Consider the following 21,598-nt stretch of genomic DNA (forward strand, 5'->3'; position numbering starts at 1 on the left):
GTCACTTAAGGGATTTTTTTTTTAAACTCCAAAGAACCTTTTCGTTAATATTTCCCTGTTTTATCATTGCCACCAAAAAGTATGGTTTAAGTCAACTATATTTTCTGGTTTTTGTTTGTTTGTTTGTTTTTGCGATTTATTTTTCATTTATTTGGTGAGAAAAACAGTTCTTTGATCAGATGGTTTACTTCCCAGATGGCAGTCAAAGCCAGGGGTGGACCAGGCCAAAGCCAGGAACCAGGAACCCTGTCCAGTCCTCCACATGGGTGGCTGGGGACCAAGCGTTTGAGCCATCTTCTGCTGTTTTTCCCATGTTGGGATACCCATGTGAGGCTTCTGACTCTCGGCTCTGGCCATCACCCTATCAGGTGTGAGAATCATATTCTCTCTTTCTGTCCCTCCCTCATTCCCTCCCCACTTCCCTGAAAAAAGAAATTATCCTTTCAGTCCATCTGAGATTCCTTGTCTGAAAAGAGATCCATTTTCTTGTGATTCTTCCATATTTTTCTTGATTAAAGATGTAAGTTGTGTTATGTTTTTGGGGCATTGTGTGTGATTCCTCCAAAGAGAATCATCTTTTTAATTCCACAGTGTCTGTTTTTCTTCAACTGCTCAGCAACTCACTCGTCTGTCTTTCATCTTTTGGAGTTTTACTGGCACCCTGTGATTCCTTTACAGTTGTTTTAGTAGGATTTCAGTGTGAAACCCTGCGTTCAATCTGCCATATTTATGTAGAAACCAAGTGTGAAGTTTTCACTGTTTTTTTTTTTTGTTGTTGCTGGAAAGGTTTGATCGATATTACAAAGGATCCAGACTTTGATGGAATTTATGATGAAGACATTAATGAAGACCCAACATATGACCCCAACAGCCCTGAAGAAAAAGCTATATTCATGAAATATGCTGAAAATATTATGCTGAAATTGACATTCAGTACCACACAAGTTCAACAATGTGAAAATGTCTTCATATTTGAAACAGCCTATTGGCTTACTAACGCTATAAAATGTAATCAAGATTATCTTGATATTTGTACTTACCAGAGACTACAGCAAAGATTATATCTTCAAAAGAAAATTATTCAAAAACATTTTGAGAAGAAAAAAGAAATCAGAGGAGGGCTAGGATACCTAAAGTTAATATGTTTTCTGATTCCATTTCTGCTGAGTTTAAAAAAGAAGATGAAAGTTCCATATTTAAGTAGTTTGCTTCAGCCTTTTTCAGGTAAGAGTTTCGTTAGAAATCATATTTAAATTGGGATATACAATAAATGTATATTTAAATACTTTTTTTTATAGTTCATGCGTCTAGGCATGTAATCTTTATAGAAAGAAAATAAATGTCGAACTGCTGCACTTAAAACTGCTTGGTATGTGTATCCTATACTTTATATCAGTCACAAATTTCAGACATTCTGAGCAGAGAAATGAGCCATATTTGTGAAGGGACAATACAGTGGAACTATTAAGGCTTTGATTATATTGTAAGTTTAAAGTATATTAGTTCAAAATAATATATAGGAAGTTAAAAAAACCTGAAGGGACAGTATGGATTTGTCTTATCTCATCCAGTCTGTAAATTCAATGTATTTGTATTCCAGTTCCCTATACCATCCTTTTCCATTAAGGTTTAAAGTGTTGTCCAACACAGAACTGTAGAATGTCATGAATGAGCTTACATTTCTGAAGAAGAGATTTATACTTTAAAAGGAAAGCAATTAGATGAGGACAGTTGGACATTGTAATAAGTAAAGAGAACAGTGAAAGCTAGCGCTGAAAGAGCTATGCCTACATGGAATTTAACAGGACTTCATTTCAAACCCTTTGTCCTAGCTAGGTTAGTGCGCAATTTATCTCTTTTTGTTGGTGTCCAAGCATGTGGGCATGTTTTGAGGTCTGTATTCAGATGGCAAAATTGAGCCTCTGTATAGAGTAGAAATTTTGCAAGTCGTTTGTTGGGCATTTTTATTGGAATTTATCTGGTGAAGATTATATCTAGAAACTGCTTTAAAATATAATCACCAATTTATGGTATGCACATATGTTGACTTATGATACTGTACCGATTTTTTTAGAAAATAAAGTAGATTGAGGAAAGTAAAATACAGTCGTGACAATGCTTGTTTTTTGAATGGGGAGAAGCATGTATGGAAACAGGAGTGGCTTGCTGTGTCCATAATGTTTTATTACTTAAGTCATGAGCAGCCGATATATCTACATATACCAAAATTGCTTCAGATAAGTGTTTGTATTCAACCAGAGATTTTCTGTAGCACAAAATTTCAAGTCTTTTCTGGTAAATTGAATAATATTTTGATGATACTTTTTTGAAATGTCTGTAAAATGGAGTTAGAGAAGATGCCTAAAAATATGATATACATTATATTTCAATGTTCAAAATATTCGCTTTAAAAATATAAGTAATTTATAGGTTTTTGCCAAGATTTTAATTTCACGTAGAATTCTTCACTTTATTTCTATCAGTGAGAATTTAGATATCCACAATATGATTGTATACTGTTCACTTTGTAAATAGCCATTGGGTTTTTTTTATTTGTCATTCTTGGAGATGACAAGGTCAAGACAGAGCGTGAATTGCCTCCATTCATCTATGGACAAGACTTTAAATGCCAGAACTTCTACTACAAAGAGAACCAATATTTTCACGTGCATGGAGGAATTGAATTTGATATCAGCACCCCTTCAATTGAGAATGCTTTGGAAGATTTTAAGGTTTAAGTTATTATTATTCCTGTATGGCTTGCCATCTCACAGCTCTGCTCTTTTGTCCTCTGTTCCCAGCCAGAAAGAGCTTCTGTGGGGTATAGGCTGCATGCAACCCTTCAGATGATTCTTCTTGCAATGCACTACATTTTTCACACATTACCTTAATATACATAAATTAAGGACAACTTAATTGTGTAGAAAGTATTTTATTTGATTCAGAGTAAAGTAATTGGTAAGCTAGATTCATTCTCCTCACAGAATTTAGACTTCTAATGAATTATATTTGCCCTAGAATTGTCAATTACAATAAAAGTCCCTCACCACTCATTACATACTCCTCCATTTTCTTCAAAGATTAGTATTGGAACGCATATCCTCTGGAGTTTGAAAACAGTAATTCACCAGGAATTTAGTATACTCATGATATATCTTGATTGTTATGCAATATATTATGTACTTTCCCTTTTGCATTTTCCCCCCTCATTCTCAAATTAGGGAAGTTACTATCATGGTCTTTTGGAATGTTAATATCACTTTGTAAAAATTTTGTATTTTTTTGCATAAAATTGCATAGAGAAGTCTTGTAACTGTTATAACAATCTAAACAGTTTAAGATAAATAATATCTGTTTTAAAGTTTTTTTTGTAATATAACTCATATTTTAGAACAATCTAGAAAAAATACGGGATTATGCTGCCCACACCTTTGGAGAAGAATCAGGATACAAAGAATATTACCCAATACCAGTCATAGAATTTTATGGAAGAAGGTAAGTAGTTTTAGTAGTTATTCCCAGTAGTCACAGCTTTTGAAACTTAGCAGGGAGCAGCAAAAGTGCCAAAATACAAAGACTCCCTTAAAACCTTAGGAAGTGAGGGCCCGGCATGGTAGCGTGAAGGCCTCGCCTTGCATGTGCCAGGATCCCATGATGGACACCGGTTCATGTCCTGGATCACCGCTTCCCATCCAGCTTCCTGCTTGTGCCCTGGGAAAGCAGTTGAAGACAGCCCAAAGCCATGGTACCCTGCATCCACATGGGAGACCTGGGAGAAGCTCCAGGCTCCTGGCTTTGGATTGGCTCAGCTTTGGCCATTGCGGCCCCTTGGGAATGAATCAGCAGACAAAAGATCTTCCTCTCTGTCTCTCCTCCTCTATATATCTAACTTTCCAATAAAAATAAGTTCTTAAAAAAAAAAACACTCATCTCATGAGCTGCTTTCAGGCTTCTGGAGTACTGGGGAGCCTGAGGATATAAACTGCGACATAAACTTCCTGGTGATAGGTGATTGTAGAAGGAATGTGGTCACTGTCAACATACTGCTCTGCACTGAGAGAAATCTGGTGCTGCTGCTGCCGGGGATAGTGTAGTGGAATTCTTGCTATAATTTCTGACTAATGAACAGTATTTCGTAAATAGTATCAGTGAATGACAGATAGACATGAACTTGTAGGTTTTAAGAACCACTGTAGGCTGGTTTCCCAGACCTAGCCAACAGCAAAGTCAAAGTCCAAGACTCAAGGACAGTAATGATCAGTATTTTCTTTTTTTTTTTAAATTAATTGTATTGCATTATGTGATACTGGGCACTGGGATTCCCCCCACCCGTCCCCGAACCCTCTCCCTATGGTGGATTTCTCCACCTTGTTGCATTACCACAGTTCAAATTCAGTTGTGGTTCTTTCATTGGAAGTATTTACCAAGCATAAAGTCCAGCATCTTATTATCCTAGTGAGTTCAGTGATTTCTTGAGACCATCTCTGGTCTGAAGGTAAAGCCGGCAAAGTATCATCCCAATCAATTAAAAGCCCCAACATAACATCAACAACAATTTACAACCTTATGGCATTAATTGACATGGTATTGCTTAACCAATATGTTAATAGGAAAATGCAGGTTCTTAACTACATCCTGTGACTTCTTCATAGACATTTCAATTTTGATTTATATTCAGCCGGGTTCTATACACCTCAAAATGGCTATAGATTACTATTCAGCTGTTTCATCTATTTTTATTTTAGTATTTAGCTGTTTATACTGTTGAAGCATGATTTTTGCTGAACTTGGTTGTTTTTTGGATAGTCTGAACTGGCTTATAACTCTAGCAGGACATGTGTCATCAGTTTAGGTACAGAACATTTTATTTATTTATTTATTTATTTATTTATTTATTTATTTATTTATTTATTTATTTAGGAGGGGTGTGCAGAGAAATTCCCAATATCCCATTGATGCATAACTAATCTTTGTGTCCCACCTAGTAAGGTATGAGTGAATCCATACTGACCATTTCCTGTCTGATTCTAAGCTTTCCTTGTTGTTGTCTGTCCATTCTAGGTTTTTTGTTTGTATGTTTGTTTTGAAGGATTTCTGGAATGATCCTAATGGTCATCGTGAGAGAGGGTGATCAGTATTTTTATGGCACTTTCACAGAACTCTCAGTCTCCTGTAAAAGCCGCTCACCACTCATTCCAAGCATTTCGTATGCTAATGAACCGGTATTGTCAGCTACCATGAGATAGCTTCAGTTTCTCCTCTCCCTGTCCCAGTTCCCTGTGGTGACCCATCACCGGGCACACAGAGCCTCAAAGGTTTAGGAAAAGAACACTAATGCCATTGTTGTCTCTGGCATTACTGCTCCTAGTATCACTCCTGGGGCTGGCTCTTGATGTTTGCTCAGTGTATCAACCCGAGACACATGGCAGTTAGTCCCAGGGAAGTAAGAGCAATTCCTTTTCCAATCTTATTGGATTCAAATAGGTGCTCTCCTGAATCCCTAACAATCTTAGAAAAACAACTCTGGGTCATTCTGTGTGCAGTTGTTCTTTCCATGATGGAGGGATTAGTCTGTGATGGAACTGGACTAGAGAATAGTCTAATTACTATCATGCCATCTCTAAATTTGTTAAGTTTCAAGGCCATTGTTAGTTACAGCAAGCATATATATTTTAATACTCTCTTTCTTCAGGATAACTTGTTTAATAGAAGACTCCTGCCCTTTATGAAAATAAAATCTGTTCCTGCCTAGAAACACCTAAGTCATTGATTCTATTTAAGGCTCAGATTGAGGACTTCCCTCTCCCCAGAATTGTAGCGAATAGGGAAACCAGTCAGATACCCAGTGATTTGGCAATCCAGAAATGCAGAACTCATGAATTATTAAAATGGCAGTTACTGCAGCGAGGATGGATTGCCATTGGTACTAAGATGTCCTGTCTTAGGGAGAGCATGCTGGCATCACGATACTGTTAGTGGGTCTCCAGTCAACTGTGAGAGGTGTTGGTAGAGGCGCCATGGAAGTGTAGCACTGAAGCTCCTCACCACAGTCTTTGATCTCAAGGCGGATTCCCAGAGGGAAGAATGTGGAGGGAGCCATGTTAAAAGGAAGCCTCCCCCAAAATTCCTATTCATAGCCACACTTGAGATTTTCAATAAGAGCACTTGTTTGTCATGATTCAGTGCTTGACCAGACAGCTCTCTGGCTGGAATATGCAGCCACTGATCTCATAGTGCTGACTTCACGTGCTTCTAGCACTCATCCTTGTCCAGGCCAGTGTTGACCTGCCTGTGCTGGGTTATGTGTGAGACTTTCTCCCACCTTTGTCTGTCACTCTATTTTTCATTAAATGAAAATGAATATGTAAAAGGAGCTGATAACCACGTTAATGTCTTTATAATCAATTAGAATTTAAGTTACAATTTTGTGTTTGTTATAGAAAAGTATACCAACATAGAAAAAAATCACTTCCACATTAGAATAACATGTTCTTTTTTTTTTTTCATTTTTCATAGCTACTATGTGATTTGTTTTGAACTTGAAGGTTTCTATCAGCAACTATATAAGACACAGTGGTGGGGAGCCATAAATGAAATTGTGAACAGTCTCAGATTGAAGAGACTTCCACTGACAGATGCTCAGTTACATGACCAATTTAAGAAAAAATTTGGTTTCAAAAAAGCAATGAAATGCAAGGTATTTCTTTGACTACTGCGTGATTTAATATTTGAAGTCATATTACTAACATGTCTTACCTATTTATGTTAGTGATAATTTGTAAAAATCCTCACCATGAAATAAAACTTCTACATTGTTACCTACTGAGGGGGTTATACAAATCTGGATTATAAATGTCTGGTAGAGTATAAAACATATCCATTTGATGGGACTGTGATTAGTGTTAATAATGGCTAATATTGGTTGGTTGCTTATTTTGTATGCTAGGCAGTACTATAAGCCAACAAATTCAGGGTGCCCGTTCTATGATTATCATTGCTATAATAAAATTGAGAAATTTGAAATTCAGAGATTTAAGGATCAGAGCCACATGGGTGGTAAAAAGCAGAGCAAGATTTAAGGTCCTGGGAGTTAGAATGAGGAACCTCAACTCCTACATTTATGCCAATAAGCCTTGAATTAATTACATTCTGAACTCTGTTAAGATCACCAACTTCAAAGGTTAGACTAGCATTTACTGTTTATCTCTTAATGCCCATATATTTAAAATTTAGTAAACTTAATAAAGTTAGTTTAAGGTAGTAGCTAGTCAGAATATCTAAAAGATGCCTTTTTAAAAAAAAAGATTTCAGAGATATAGTGAGGAGGAGAGACAGAGAGGAAGATTTTTCATCCATTGATTCGCTCCCCAAGTGACCAGAACAGCCAGAGCTGAACTGTTCCGAGGCCAGGAGCCACGAGCTTCTTCCAGGTGTTCCATGCGGGTGCAGGGTCCCAAGGCTTTGGGCCGTCCTTGACTGCTTTCCTAAGTCACAGGTAGGGAGCTGGATGGGAAGTGAGACTGCTAGGATTAGAACCAGCGCCCACATGGGATCCTGGCACATGCAAGGTGAGGACTTTAGCCGGTAGGCTACCGTGCCAGGCCCTTAAAGATGACTGTTTTTACTCCTCCATATTGGAACCTAGAGTACAGAAAAATGTATTTCTAGAAGTATATGTATGAAGTTTCCAGATTTTTAAATTAAGTGGTTTTAAAGTAAGAAAAGAAACCTAATGATCTGTATTTGCTTGTAAAGTATTCCAGAAAGATAGTTATCTACCCTGCTTTAATTGTAAAAAAGAAAAGAAAAATCTGATGTCATGGCACAATGTATTAAGCCACCACCTGAGACAATGGCTTCACATATGGGTACTTGTTCAAATGCCAGCTCTGATCCAGCTCTATGTCTACCATCCAAGTGCTTGGGCCCACACTGTTAGTTCCAGGCTCCTGACTTTGGCCGGATTCATTTGGGAAGTTAATCAGCAGATGAAAGGTTTCTCTCTCTCTCCCTCTCTCTCTCTCTCTCTCTCCCTTATTCCCTCCCTCTCTTTCTCGCTCTCCCTCTCTCACTTTCAACTTTGACTCTCCCTCTCTTTCTCACTCTCCCTCTGTCATTCAAAACCTAAACCTTTAAAAAAGAAAAAGATACACAGAAAAAAAAAACTTGCAACTTTCCCTTAAATAGGAGAAAAAAACAGGAGACAACATGATCTTTCGAAAAATATGTTTTTGCAGTTGTTTACATTTACTGTTATTGATAGCCCTTAAACTTCAGTCATTCCCTAGATCAGGCGTGCTCAGGGTGGTATGGCTGTAGACAACTAACTTCAGTCATTTCCTAATGAGAAACTTTTCACTGGCGCTTTCTCAAAGTTCAACTCAGTGATTTGACTGTTAGTATAGTTGATGTCTGTTTTTTCTTTAAAGTGAACCTTAGACACACTGTGAAAAAATCTGATTCTGGCCTCCTTAATAATTTTAGAGTATCCCATTTGGTTTGAAGTCTGCTGTAGAAAGAGGATTAGCTGCCATTTTCCACACATTCAGTCGTAAAACCTCCAGCTCAACAATCAATGTCTCCGATGAAGCAGGCTTTGCCGTTTTCCACCATGCTGCTCTGTACAACAGAGTTTCCATCATATGTCAGCTGTGCAATGCCAACTTCAATGTCAACCAGAGACGCTTTGTCATGTACAGCCAAGGTAATACACCATGTTTTTTTTAACCTGAAATATTCTTTGACCTACTTTGTGTTCAGCATAAAGTATGCAGGTGGGTTTTTGAGCAAAGTTAAAATTTGGTGCTGATACATATAGCAAATGATGTTTTCATTTTATTTAAGTAAGAAGAAATCCTTTTATCTTTCTAAGTATCACACATTGTTAGTTTATACAGTACTATATTTGCTGTATCTTTCTCACTTGAATGTAAGTTCTAAAAAGAACAAGGATTTGATCTACATTAAAAATACCTTCATAATAGTAATGCTTAAAATTAATACCCCTTAAAGCAAATCTTGTTTAAATTTTTAAATACATTTTTGCTGATAATTAGTGAATATATATATATACATGTTTTACATCCATTGAAATTAATCAGTCAAAAATTAATCAGTCAATAATAAAATTGAAAAATGCAAAGTGGTGATTTTCTACAAATGAAAGAGGAAGTAGAGCCATATTGTCAAAATGGCCAGTGTAGAATACAATGAATGGCCTATTGGCAATAGGAAGCAGCGATTTAGTGTTTTAACAAAATTATCTGTCTTAATAAGCTGTTTTGGATTTTTCCATGTACCATAAAAGCATTATGCTTTGATCCTATTAATAGATAAATCTGGTACACTATCAATGTAATCAAAACTCCTTTATTAAAAAGCTATTCCTCAATTAAAATATTCAATACAGATTGAATCTCATTAAAGCAAAGTATATTTTCACTACATTGAAGTGCAGTGAGTGGACTATTGTTCAAAAATGCTTTATCTTAAAGTCCTCTTCAGCATGAAAAGAAAATTGTTAAATTGAAATCTTTCATTCATCCTCTTAATCCTTGGATTTGCATTTACTGAGCAGTGGATACATTTAGAGGCATAGAAAATGTATGACTCTCCTGGTAATAACAATGTCACTTTGTCAACACATAATTGTCCCAACTGTGAGTTTCACCATTTGCTGGGGAGGCAGCTTTTCCAGATCTGTTCTGATGTGTTGTCAGGTGGAAGTTACATGCTTGGATGGATTGATCAAAGGACAGCTTGATTGTCCAATCCTTTTTGATACGATCCTCCCATCTATGTCTAAACATAGCAATTCCACTCTTAGTCATAGAGTCTTTCTTATTAATGTAAGAAACTGCTGTGTGCTAATAATCATACTTCTATGTTCATTGCCTTTTAAAACAGACTCATCAAAACTGGACATAAAAAAAGAAAGAACTGGTAAGACATAAGCAAAATATTCAGTGCATTTTAAAAAATGAGTGCATATACTAAATCTTTCTTAGAGTATGTGATCTCCAAAATGTTTTGTTGAAGAATGTTATGTTTTGTATTCATTTTGAAGTATGCTTTTTTCCTACCCATGGATATTTGTTGATATCTTTCTAAAGTGTTTTTTATTAAACTGTGAATTTTTCTGTTGCCTCTGTTTATTTTAATAAATTCAATCCACAAAGTTTTCTTTTACACCTTACAGAAGTTACGTACAATATTTTTGAAGTCAGATAGAGAAGGGCAAGAGACAGAAAATGAGAGAGAGAGAAATTGGAATCTCCTACCTTTTGGCTTACTCCGCAAATGGCGTACAACAGCAAGGTGTGAAACAGGCCAAACCCAGGATGCTAGAACCCAATACGGGTTCTGTGGGGATGGCAGGGACCCAACTACTCATCAACTGCTGCTTCCCAAGGTGTGCATTATTCCAAGGTGTGCAGATTTGTCTACATTAGTCTTTTAGTATCCATCTTGGGGGTTTATGTCATATCATACTAGGCCTGTGGATGGATACCACAAAGGCAAATGGTTTAAGACTGCTAGTTCTTTGGCCACAGAAGGCATTCATCCTTTCCAGGTCCAACACCTCTGCACCTGGCTGCACAGGCTTGTTCCTTAGAAACCACCATCTGTCTACTCTGTTTCAAAGCTGACTATATGCTTTCTGAAAAGAGAGGCTGGCTGCCGATTCACTTTGCTGCCTTCTACGACAATATCTGCATCATCATTGTGCTCTGCAGGAAGGATCCTGCTTTGCTGGAAGCTGAGGCGACAGCTGAGTAAGTTGTGAAGCATTGATATGAATATAAATTTCTACATTGCATGCCTTACCCCACAGACTGGCTGTAACATGTTGTGATTGGTATTGATGATTTGGAAAATGTACACATCATGCTATTCTTTTTTAAAAATCAATATTCCTTTATTTTTCTTCAAAAAAATTTTTTAAATTTACACAAGGGTACAAACTTTCTTCTACTCCTCTTTAGATTTTACAAAGATAAAAATTCTTTCAAACCATGCATGTTTCCAGAAGAATAAGAAGTAAGCCCTAAGGATTTTTACCTAACCTTCTCCAAACTGCATGGTTCCAGAGATTGGTTTATCAAGTTACCTACTTAGTTCCAGAAAAGAGACTTGACTCTAGTGTGGGGGAAAAAAAAATGGTCTGAATTGGAGCCTACACAGCAGGAGATGGCCCACAGGGCTCCAGACCACAGTGTATAGGCCTTGAATAACAGAAATAGGAATTGTTATTAAGAAGAAAAATATATGAAAGAGCAGAAAGTAACTTTGAAAATTTTTTTTAAAAGTCATTTATTTCATAATTTAACTGGGGAATCAGTCTTTTTTAAAAAAAAGTCTTGTGAACCTATTATTACATTATTGATGCTGTGCTTTTATTTCTAGTAAATATTCACATCTTTCATGTAAGAAAATATTTTTCACTCAGATACCTTTGTCTTCAATGCAAAGTGATTAAAACTATTCAGGATATATATGCATATATATACATATATATACACACACACACATATATATGTATATATGGTCAGGTAATATATATATATTGTCTTTAAAAGTAAATGATTAATACAGACTTATAAGAGAAATGAAAAGCAGAGTAAATTGCTTCCAATTTTCTATTCCAAGTTAAATCACAGTGTAAACCCTGCCCTACCTCTTTTCTGCCTTTCCTTCTTCACTTTTTCTGTTTTGTTTTGTTGTTTTTTTTTTAAGATTTATTTTTATTATTTTTTCATGGAAAGGCAGATATACAGAGAGGAGAGACAGAGAGGAAGATCTTCCGTCCGATGATTCACTCCCCAAGTGAGCGCAACAGCCGATACTATGCCAATCCAAAGCCAGGAGCCTCTTCCGGGTCTCCCACGCGGGTGCAGGTTCCCAAAGCTTTGGGCTGTCCTCGACTGCTTTCCCAGGCCACAGGCAGGGAGCTGGAAGGGAAGTGGGGCTGCCGGGATTAGAACCGGCGACCATATGGGATCCCGGGCGTGCAAGGCGAGGACCTTTAACCACTTGCGCCACCGCGCCGGGCCCTTCTGTTTTGTTTTATGATGTAGTACCTTAGGCTCTAGGATTTCCTCTGTCCGCACCTCACACCTGCTCCCCCGCTGACTTATCTTTAAGGGGAGATCCGACTTCTGATGGTGCCTTCTTGGCTAGAAGCTGAAGACTAAGTTGTTACTTTTTTAATCTCTTAAGCTAATTCAGACTTAGTTTTAATATGTTTTGCCATGACTTCATGTAGCCTGTCCACTATTATTCAATAACCTGTGGCTAATCTGTGGCTTCTCTGTTAACTGCTTATATTATTATCTCTAAATTGAGCTGTGCAAAGAAAGAATAAGCATTGTATTTAAAAAGTCAAGAACTGTAAAATTGGTGGTATAATCCTGTGCCTAAAAAAAAAAATCGAAAAGGCAGATGGTAGATATTTGAGAGTAAAAATGCTAATTTCTGCCATGATGAAGACACAAGCATTTGAAAACTGAACGTGAAAGTGAGGAGGTAGATTTGACTAGTACTTCAACTTGAGTTGCATTATTTCTAAGGTAGGCTGATAATGTTTGTCTTGTTTTTTCTTTCTTAAACCTTATTATTGGTTTTTTTAAAAAAAGGTTTATTTTATTTTTATTGGAAAGGCGGATATACAGAGAGGAGAGACAGAGAGAATGATCTTCCATCCCATGATTCACTCCCCAAGTGATCACAATGGCTGATCCTATGCCGATCCGAAGCCAGGAGCTTCTTCTGGGTCTCCCACGCGGGTGCAGGGTCCCAAAGCTTTGGGCCATTCTTGACTGCTTTCCCGGGCCACAGGCAGGGAGCTGGATGGGAAGCAGGGGCTGCCAGGATTAGAACCGGCGCCCATATGGGATCCCGGGCGTGCAAGGCAGGGACCTTAACCACTGCGCCATCGCGCCAGGCCCAACCTTATTATTGTTGAAAAAAGGAGTAAGTAAAATAGTGTACACAAAGAATTTTGTGCATGACCAACTTCTAAACAAAATACAGGTCACAATTGCTAAGTGAATGGGTAAGATAAAACCAGTACTTAAGAGAATACCAACCTATTTATACATGGACCATAGAGACCGAGTCATAAAGAAGAGCTGATGCAGAAATCATACCATCCTCCAGCAAGAGTTTGAACAGTTCTATAATATGTAAATGTGCCTACATGTATACTCAATTACCATAGTATGTTCCTTGATTTTTAGGAATCAGTGTACTCCACTGTTGCTTGCCGCCACTTCTGGAGCACTGGACACTATTCAGTACCTATTTTCTCTTGGTGCTAACTGGAGAAAAATGGATGCTAAAGGAAATAACATCATTCACTTATCAGTGCTAACTTTTCACACAGAGGTTCTCAAGTACATAATAGAGTTAAATAATCCTGAACTTCCAGTTTGGAAAACTTTGGTAGGTGAGTAAAGAATGTGTGACTTCTCCTAAGGTGAATGTTCTAATTGTTATCTGATTTAGGTATTGAGACCGTGAAATAGAGCATATAAAATAGGTGCTTCATAGTTTAAACAATTAACATGATGAAATAGAACTGGGTATGTGGCACAGCTGTTAAGGTACTTCTCGGGAGGCCTGTGTTTCATATTGGAGTTTCAGAGTGTGAGTCCAGCCCCACTTCTGACTTCCGTTTGGTGTTAATGTGCACCCTGGGAGGTACCAGGTCATGGCTCAAGTCATGTGTAGGACTCGATGGAGCTGCAGGCTTCGTCTGTGGCTTGGTCCAGTCCTGACTGTTACGAGTATCAGGGAGTGAACCAAAGCATGGAAGATCTATTTTTGTTTCTTTCTGTCTCTTATCATTCTGCCTTTCAAGTAAACATTAAAAAATAGAAATAAAAGTAATGCTTTTTATATTAATTTAAGCATTAAAAATATAATCAACAGAGCTTTAATTCTGTATGTATAAAAGTAGTAGTAACAACTGTGGTAGTTTTGGGGTTTCCTTTTAAAGATTTATTTATTTATTTATTTTTATTGGAAAGGTAGATTTACAGAGAAGGAGAGACAGAGAGAAATATCTTTCTTTTGCTGGTTCACTCTTCAAGTAACCATAAGGCCAGAGATATGCCGTTCCAAAGCCATGAGCCAGGAGCTTCTTCCGTGTCTCCCACATGGGTGCAGGATCCCAAGGCTTTAGGCCATCCTCTGCTACTTTCCTAGACCACAAGTAGGAATCTGGATGGGAAGTGGAACAGCCGGGACATGAACTGGTGCCATATGGGATCCCAGCTTGTGCAAGGCAAGAATTTAGCCACTAAGCCATTGCTTTGGTCTTACTGGTAAATTAAAAGTAAATTTGTATATATAATGTATATATATGTAAATTTTAAAAATATATGTAATCTAAATTAAAATCAAAGATCTGTGATTCAGACTATATTTTACATCATTATAATTATTTTTACTTTCCAATTTTCTCCAAAAGTTTAAGCATCCTCTCCATTGAAAAAGTAGATTATAAAAAGGGAAATGAAGGAAATTTAAGTGCTCCAATTTATACCTCACTTCATAATTTTGGAGATAAATTAAGAAAGATATTTCCTCATTATTTGGATTAGTACTTTGTGAAAATTCTCTCTGAGGTTTTTTTCCCAAAAATTTACATTCAGTCAAGTGAGCAACAGTATAAAGGTATGAGTTACTAGACCAATTGAATGTTTATATCTAATTTCAGTGCTTCTCAAAATCCTTATAATGTCTTGAAATAACGGTAAAGAAATAATGCAGAGCAAATATGAATAATCAAATGAATCATAGAAAATGTAAAGAATTACATAAAAATATAAACGAATTGTAAGTAATGAGGCACCAGATAAGTCTTCAAGGAAAGCCAGAGGAGTAAATAATAGCAATAGAATATTACAAAGTGGAAACAAGCAAGTGCTAGGACTTAGCTGACCAGACAAAATCACGTGGACCCAAGAGTGGAAAGGCTGAGAACGTCTGAGAACACCATGAAACCTCAATAGGCCTGAGAACTGGTAGAGCCGGTCAGGAGTGCCCTCCCCAGAGACTAATCAGACAGGTCCTCAGACACCATGCCTGGAGTTGTGCCCCACAAGCAAGAGAGACCCAGGAAGAGAGTGTCCAACCTAAGAGAAAAACTGAGGAAATTTCAGGGGTGACGTAAATGAAATTTCTGAAATGGAGCCAAGCAATCAGGGGAGTTACAGGGGAAGTAGAAAAAATTATCAATAAACATAAAGAAAACTAAATGAATGAAATAAAATGGGAATATTAGGATATCCATAAAATGTAACAGTTAGATGTAAGTATAGTACATTGCCGTGTGAATAATATCTGAATAGGCAACATAATAAAAGGACTAAATAATGATTTAACTAATAGTTCTAAGTATGGGGAAAGGGAAATAAGAGGTAAATGACAAAACCATGTTGAAAGAGCTGGTTTCCTATAGCATGAACTTGATACATGATGTCCAAAATTAATATACAAAAATATCAGTGCGGTAAATATGGAAAAGCATGGAGACATATACATCACTGAGGGATTTAGGAAACGGTATAAAATGATTGGGTCTGGAGAGATGAATACGAGAGTGGGGTTCAGAAGGGCCATAAGCCACTATATTCTTGCCTTTTAGTAGCATTTACTCTGGTTCATGAACATGTATTTGATAGAATGAAAACAAAGCAAAAAGGAAAGACAGAAATTAGAAAATGGTAACTGATTTTTTTCCAGCGATGTATTATAGATGGGATAAAATGCATTTAGGATTTTCAGTCTCTCTCTTATAATGGATGAATTTTTGATGTTTGATTTCAAAGCTGGCATAATACCAATCTTGAATTCATTGAGAATTGGGAACATATTCTGTGTATACCCGCTCCCCTATGTTTTGGAAAGTTTTTTCAGTGTCTAATTGTGTACATATACATCATTGTATCCTTGTCATTTTTGACAGAGACAGAGAGAGGTCTTGCATCTACTGGTTCATTGTCTAATTGACCAAAAAAGCTGGGGCTAGACCAAGCTGAAGCCCGGAGTCAGGAGTTTCTTACAGGTCTCCTGCGTGGATGCAGGCACCCAAGTAGATAGATCTTGCTGCTGCTTTCCCATGTTATTAGCAAAGAGCTGGATCAGAAGTGGCGCAGCCAGGATGACCTGAGCCCACATGGGATGCCTGTACTGCAGGCATCAACAAGCTGTGATGCCACAGCAATGGTCCCTGTATCTTTGTCTTTTTAGGAGAAGTGAGAGTATTATCTTATTATTTTAATAAGTTAAACCATTGCAAAAACCTAGCTTAAGAGCAGGAAACTCTGGCCCCTAACAGAAATATCAAAGCAGCACAAACAAACAAACAAAACCATGAGACCACTTCATCCAACAGCCTTAGCTGAGAAGTTCTGGTAATGATTAGAACCCACAAGCCAGCATCTGGCTGTTGTCACTTTGCCTTGCACCCTGGACTCTCTTTCTCACATGTTGCCTCTTTCCACTCTTGGTAAATGAAGGATGAGTTGGGTTATTTGAAGTCTGCAGGGCTAGTTCTTGGAGTGGAAGCTGAGTTTTAAGAAAGAAGCCCTTAAAGTGATCCAGCCAAGGGAGGATGAAGACATTTTAGGTAATAGAGTGGATGGGTAAAAGGAATAGGAAAGCATATTTCTGTGTGGTTTGTTCACAAATCACAGGCTTATTTAGAAGCACATATATTTGTATTATTTTAAATCTCCTATACAAATTCAGGATTTTTATTAGAAGCATGCTTCTTCACACTCAAGAAATATATGAAATGCATCAAATGGATATTAAATTTATATTTTTCCTGCCAATTATCTTAATGTTAATGCTTGCAGCTTCACTTGGCTGCTCTGGAAGGAGAACCAACCATTCCACTACCTCTTATTTGAATTATAACTTGTGTTTCCCTGTTAATTACCTACCAGAAATGCTACAGTGTGAAAGCTACAAGCGGAGGATGATGGCTGTCATGTCCTTAGAAGTAATTTGCTTAGCAAATGATCGATACTGGAGATGTATTTTGGATGCAGGTGATAATTATGTTTTTTTATGTAGAATTATTTCACATTCATATCAATCACTTTATTGGGAAGGAAGCTTTTTGGTTGATTTTAAGGTTTGTGTTTTTTTTTAAATAAAAGCACTTCTGTTACTTGTTAACTATGTTTGTTCATGTGAAACATGATAAGAAAAACTGCATAAAATATCTCTAAAAGTTTGCAAACTGATGGGAAATTATATTAATACTACTTTTATATTCACTTTCATTTAGAAATTATCACGATTCTGAATTTGCACAAATTATTATTTGTTTTTTAAAGATTTATTTATTTTTATTGGAAAGCCAGATTTACAGAGAGGGTGATACAGAAAGATCCTCTGTCCGCTGGTTCACTCCCCAAGTGGCTGCAGCGGCTGTTGTAGAGCCCATCTACAGCCAGGAGTCTCCCCTTGGTATCTCACGCAGGTGCAGGGTCCCAAGGCTTTGGGCTATCCTCCACTGCTTTCCCAGGCCACAAACAAGTAGGCAGATGGGAAATGGAGCAGCCAGGACATGAACCAGCACCCATATGGGATCATGGTGCATGCTAGGCGAAGATGTTAGCCACTGGGCTACCGTGCCAGGTGTGCACAAATTATTTTTAAAATTAAAAATGGCAGATTGTTTACAACTAACTTTTCATTCAGGATTTCAGCTAATTTCTTTGCCTCTGTAATTTAAATTCCTCCTTAATAGAATGTTGCTGCCTCATATGGTTGTTGTGATTATATAACTTGTGATTATATAGCTTTCTGAAATGTTGGAGAAGTTTTGTTTTATCCACTCTGGTAGCCACTGCTCTGTTGTGGGTATTGAGTACTCACAAGATGACCCATAAATACTGTTAAATGAGTAAATGCAAATGTATTTAATTACATGGTGTCCTCATATATTTCCTTAAAAATGTCCAAAAATGGGACTTAGACTTCAATCAGAAATGATGTTTCATTTCAATGAGCTAAATAATAGACATCCTAACTGTAACTTTTATGTTTTTTAGCATTTGTATGAATCTATAGTGTATTATTTTTAAATTTCACCTTGTGTAAGAAATATCCATCTGAAGGCAGATTTTCTGTTTTTGCCACTCTACTTATATACATCTTTAAAACAAGCATATTGATGAGATAAGTGCTTTTTACCAGAGTTAGCATTTCCTTATTTTCATTTGCTGATATCAAATAAAGATGCAATAAAATAAAATTGCTTACATAATTGTACAAATGCTGCTATGCAAATTTTATGCAATAATGAGAATGTGTCTCTAGTATCTGGCAGCTAAAGGATTTATTTATCAATGACCTTAAGCCAACATTAATGTTTCAGAGATGACTTACAGTTACTAATATCAAACATATGTTTGTGTGTTTTGTGAAAATCAGAAGTAGAACACAGAGAACTGCCTGTACTGTAGGTAAGACAGAGAAGTACAGAATTTAGTTTTAAATGGTTACTTTGTAAATATTATATTACTTGTTCATTTTTACATCATAATGCCTATGAGCATTATTTACATCTTACCATGATTTACTACAAATGGTTACAAATGATTCAGATTGTTCAAATGAGTCTCTTTTTCTCCCTTCCTTTCTTTCTTGTTCTTTTCATTCCAGGCACAATTCCTGCATTAATCAATTTATTAAAAAGTCCCAAAATAAAGTTACAGTGCAAAACCGTTGGATTATTGAGTAATATCTCAACCCATCACAGCATAGTGCATGCGATAGTTGAGGCAGGAGGCATTCCAGTGGTCATCGACCTCTTAGCATCCGAGGAACCTGAACTACACTCTCGCTGTGCTGTCATTCTCTATGACATTGCTCGATATGAAAACAAGGATGTTGTTGCCCGATATGTAAGTTCTTTTCCAAAAACACTGGTTCTTAACTGACAGTGGTTTTGCCAGTGATTTTGTGATATAGAAGTTAGGGAGATGGAGACTTTTGTAACACAATGGCAAAACTCTGAAAGATGAGGAAATAGACAAAGGCAAGATAGTCTGGTGAAAAATACTTTACTAATAAAACAGCCCCCCAAATAGATGAAAACACATTTTTCATATGTTAGTGTTTGTGATTTCTTATAGGGAGATATCATGAGAAATACTACCATTCTGGCTATTTCCATTCTGCTTCAGAAAAGCTGTTCCTGATTAATGACGTGTTCTATCAACGAGTCTATTTTCCTAGTACAAAGACAACAGACTTCATGCAGTTCATACATATGATTCTAAGAATATAATATTTCCTCCTTTCACTTCTTTTTCAATTTTTGTAATATATTTTTAACTTACTTCATAGTCACAGGCTTAAGGTTCTACAACATAAAGAGTTCAACTAGTACAACAGGTAAGTATTCAGCAGAAATATAGACAAGGGCTAATAAACAATAATCAAATCACACATTGTCAGTTTAACTCATACATTAAATCTTTTTTTAAAAGATTTTTTTAATTTGTTTGTTTATATTTGAAAGGCAGAGTTACAGAGACACAAGGAGAGAAAGAGAGCTTCCATCCACTGGTTTACTACTTCATGGTCACAATGGCCAGAACTGTACCAACTGAAGCCAGGATCCAGGAGCTCCTTCCTGGTGTCTCACATAGATGGAGGGGCCCAAGCACTTGGGCCATTTTCCATTGCTTTCCCAGGCCAGTAGCAAAGCTGGATTAAAAGTGGAACATCCATGACTCAAACTTATGCAGATATGGGATGCTGGTGCTGCAGGCAGAGGTGTAACCTGCCATGTCACTAAGCCAACCCTATACATTGTATTTTTATACTATATTTTAGCTTCCACAAATCAGAGAAAATGTGATATTTGTCATTTGGATTGTGCTTATTTTGCTATTTGGCAGTCACTGAAGTTGTGCATTTTCTTCCAAAAGAGAAAGAATTTCTCCTCCTCCTTCTTCTCATTTTTCTTCTTACATATGAGTAGTATTCCACCACATTTTTTTCCTCCAGTTGTCAGATGAGGCATCTGTAACTTAGGTGTTGTAAATTAGAAATCTGTAAACATGGGGTACAGTTAGCTCTTTCAAGATATCTTTATGAAGGATATCATTTCCTTCAGATTTTTTTCTTAGAGTTGAATGTTGGGTCATATGGTAGATCTATTTTTAGTTTTCTGAGAAAGCTGCATACTGTCTTCTGTAATGGTTGTACCAGTTATGGTAGTTCTTTCTCATATCATAAGCAGTTGTGCTTTTATTTTGGGGGGGGGGTTATGTAATAGCCATTCTAACTGGATTGAAGTAGTACTTCATTGTGATTTGTATTTACATTCTTTTCAGGTTGGAAAAACATTTTTCAAATGTTGGCCAATTATTTTTCATCCTTTTAAAAGCACCTGTCCATATCATGCCTTTCTTAGCAAGCTTATTTGTTTTATTTTTATTGAGTTTCTTAAGCTTCTTGCATATTATGATTATTACTCATTTATCAATTGCATAGTTTGCAAATGTTTCATTCTGTTGGTTGCCCTTTCACTTTGTTGAACATTTTCTTCTTTGGTGCCAACCTGCCATGTGGATGCCAGTTTGTATCTCGGCTAGTTCACTTCCCATGCAGCTTCCTGCTTATGGCCTGTGAAAGCAGTGAGGATGGCTTAAATCTTTAAGATCCTAAACTCACATGTGAGACCTGGAAAGAAGCTCCTGGCTTCAGATTGGCGTAATTCTGGCTGTTGTGGCCATCTAGGAAGCTCTGTCTCTCCTTCTCTCTATAAATCTGTCAAAAAAAATGTATTTGTAAAAGCACAACTTATTTATATGGTCACATGCAAAACAAAGGAAGCCAGAAATGCAGATTGTATGCCAAAGACAAAAAAGATATTGAAGAATATGTAGCTACTCTTGGTCACACAGGATTACTCTGTCATGAGTTCCTGCCGAGCTTTGATTCCAGCAAAGGATGTTTTATTTTGTTTAAAATTTTTTAAATTTTATTTTTAATAATGTTTGCATAGTTGATTAGAGTGGGAAGGGTCAAGGATTAAGGGAAAGTGTATGAGACCATTGTTTCCAAATTTGCTTTCTTCTTCCTGTATCTGAGGGAAGGTGGGGAGATTAAGGGAGAAGCCACACCCAACCGCCCAACAGCCTCAGTACCCAAGGATGGGAAATGGCTACTAGATGTCATCCCATGATCCCCAACGTGGAGCAGGTTCCAAGGGTTCTGCTCAAGAAGTTTTGATAGTTCTGAAATGCTGTCGATCTCGCTGATCCAAGGATCAGGAATTCCTTCCAAGGTCCATTGGCTGACACAGTCCACCTTAGAGCCCAGATATTTTCTATCAGTACCTGGGTGGGGTAGTTGAACAATTTGTTTTGTGTTCCTTCTTCTGCTATGGTACCAGATGTTCTCAGCAGGTGCTAATGGACTGCCATATCCTTCATGTGCATCTGGACATGCCGTCCACTGCTTCCATCTTATCCACTGAGGAGGTCCAGTTTTGACACATGCACTCCACAGTCACACCACCAATCCTGTGATTCTCACCATAGCTGGAGTATTGAGTCCA

At 37.2% G+C, this 21,598-nt stretch overlaps 1 protein-coding gene across 1 annotated transcript in view; it reads left to right on the plus strand.

Annotated features, from left to right (window-relative positions):
- The window catches only part of ANKAR (ankyrin and armadillo repeat containing), a 49,158-nt gene that overhangs the window by 5,820 nt on the left and 21,740 nt on the right, over nucleotides 1-21,598 (plus strand). The window contains exons 3-12 of the mRNA XM_040971850.1: nucleotides 787-1,224; nucleotides 2,569-2,732; nucleotides 3,392-3,495; nucleotides 6,517-6,697; nucleotides 8,485-8,704; nucleotides 9,907-9,942; nucleotides 10,574-10,775; nucleotides 13,239-13,447; nucleotides 16,959-17,063; nucleotides 18,688-18,929. Of these exons, the coding sequence (XP_040827784.1) occupies nucleotides 787-1,224; nucleotides 2,569-2,732; nucleotides 3,392-3,495; nucleotides 6,517-6,697; nucleotides 8,485-8,704; nucleotides 9,907-9,942; nucleotides 10,574-10,775; nucleotides 13,239-13,447; nucleotides 16,959-17,063; nucleotides 18,688-18,929 (1,901 nt within the window). The remainder of the gene's footprint in view (nucleotides 1-786; nucleotides 1,225-2,568; nucleotides 2,733-3,391; nucleotides 3,496-6,516; nucleotides 6,698-8,484; nucleotides 8,705-9,906; nucleotides 9,943-10,573; nucleotides 10,776-13,238; nucleotides 13,448-16,958; nucleotides 17,064-18,687; nucleotides 18,930-21,598) is intronic.

The sequence above is a fragment of the Ochotona curzoniae genome, unplaced genomic scaffold, assembly GCF_017591425.1.
Source record: "Ochotona curzoniae isolate NIBS_2020 unplaced genomic scaffold, NIBS_Ocur_1.0 contig_2210, whole genome shotgun sequence".
Classification (NCBI taxonomy): domain Eukaryota; kingdom Metazoa; phylum Chordata; class Mammalia; order Lagomorpha; family Ochotonidae; genus Ochotona; species Ochotona curzoniae.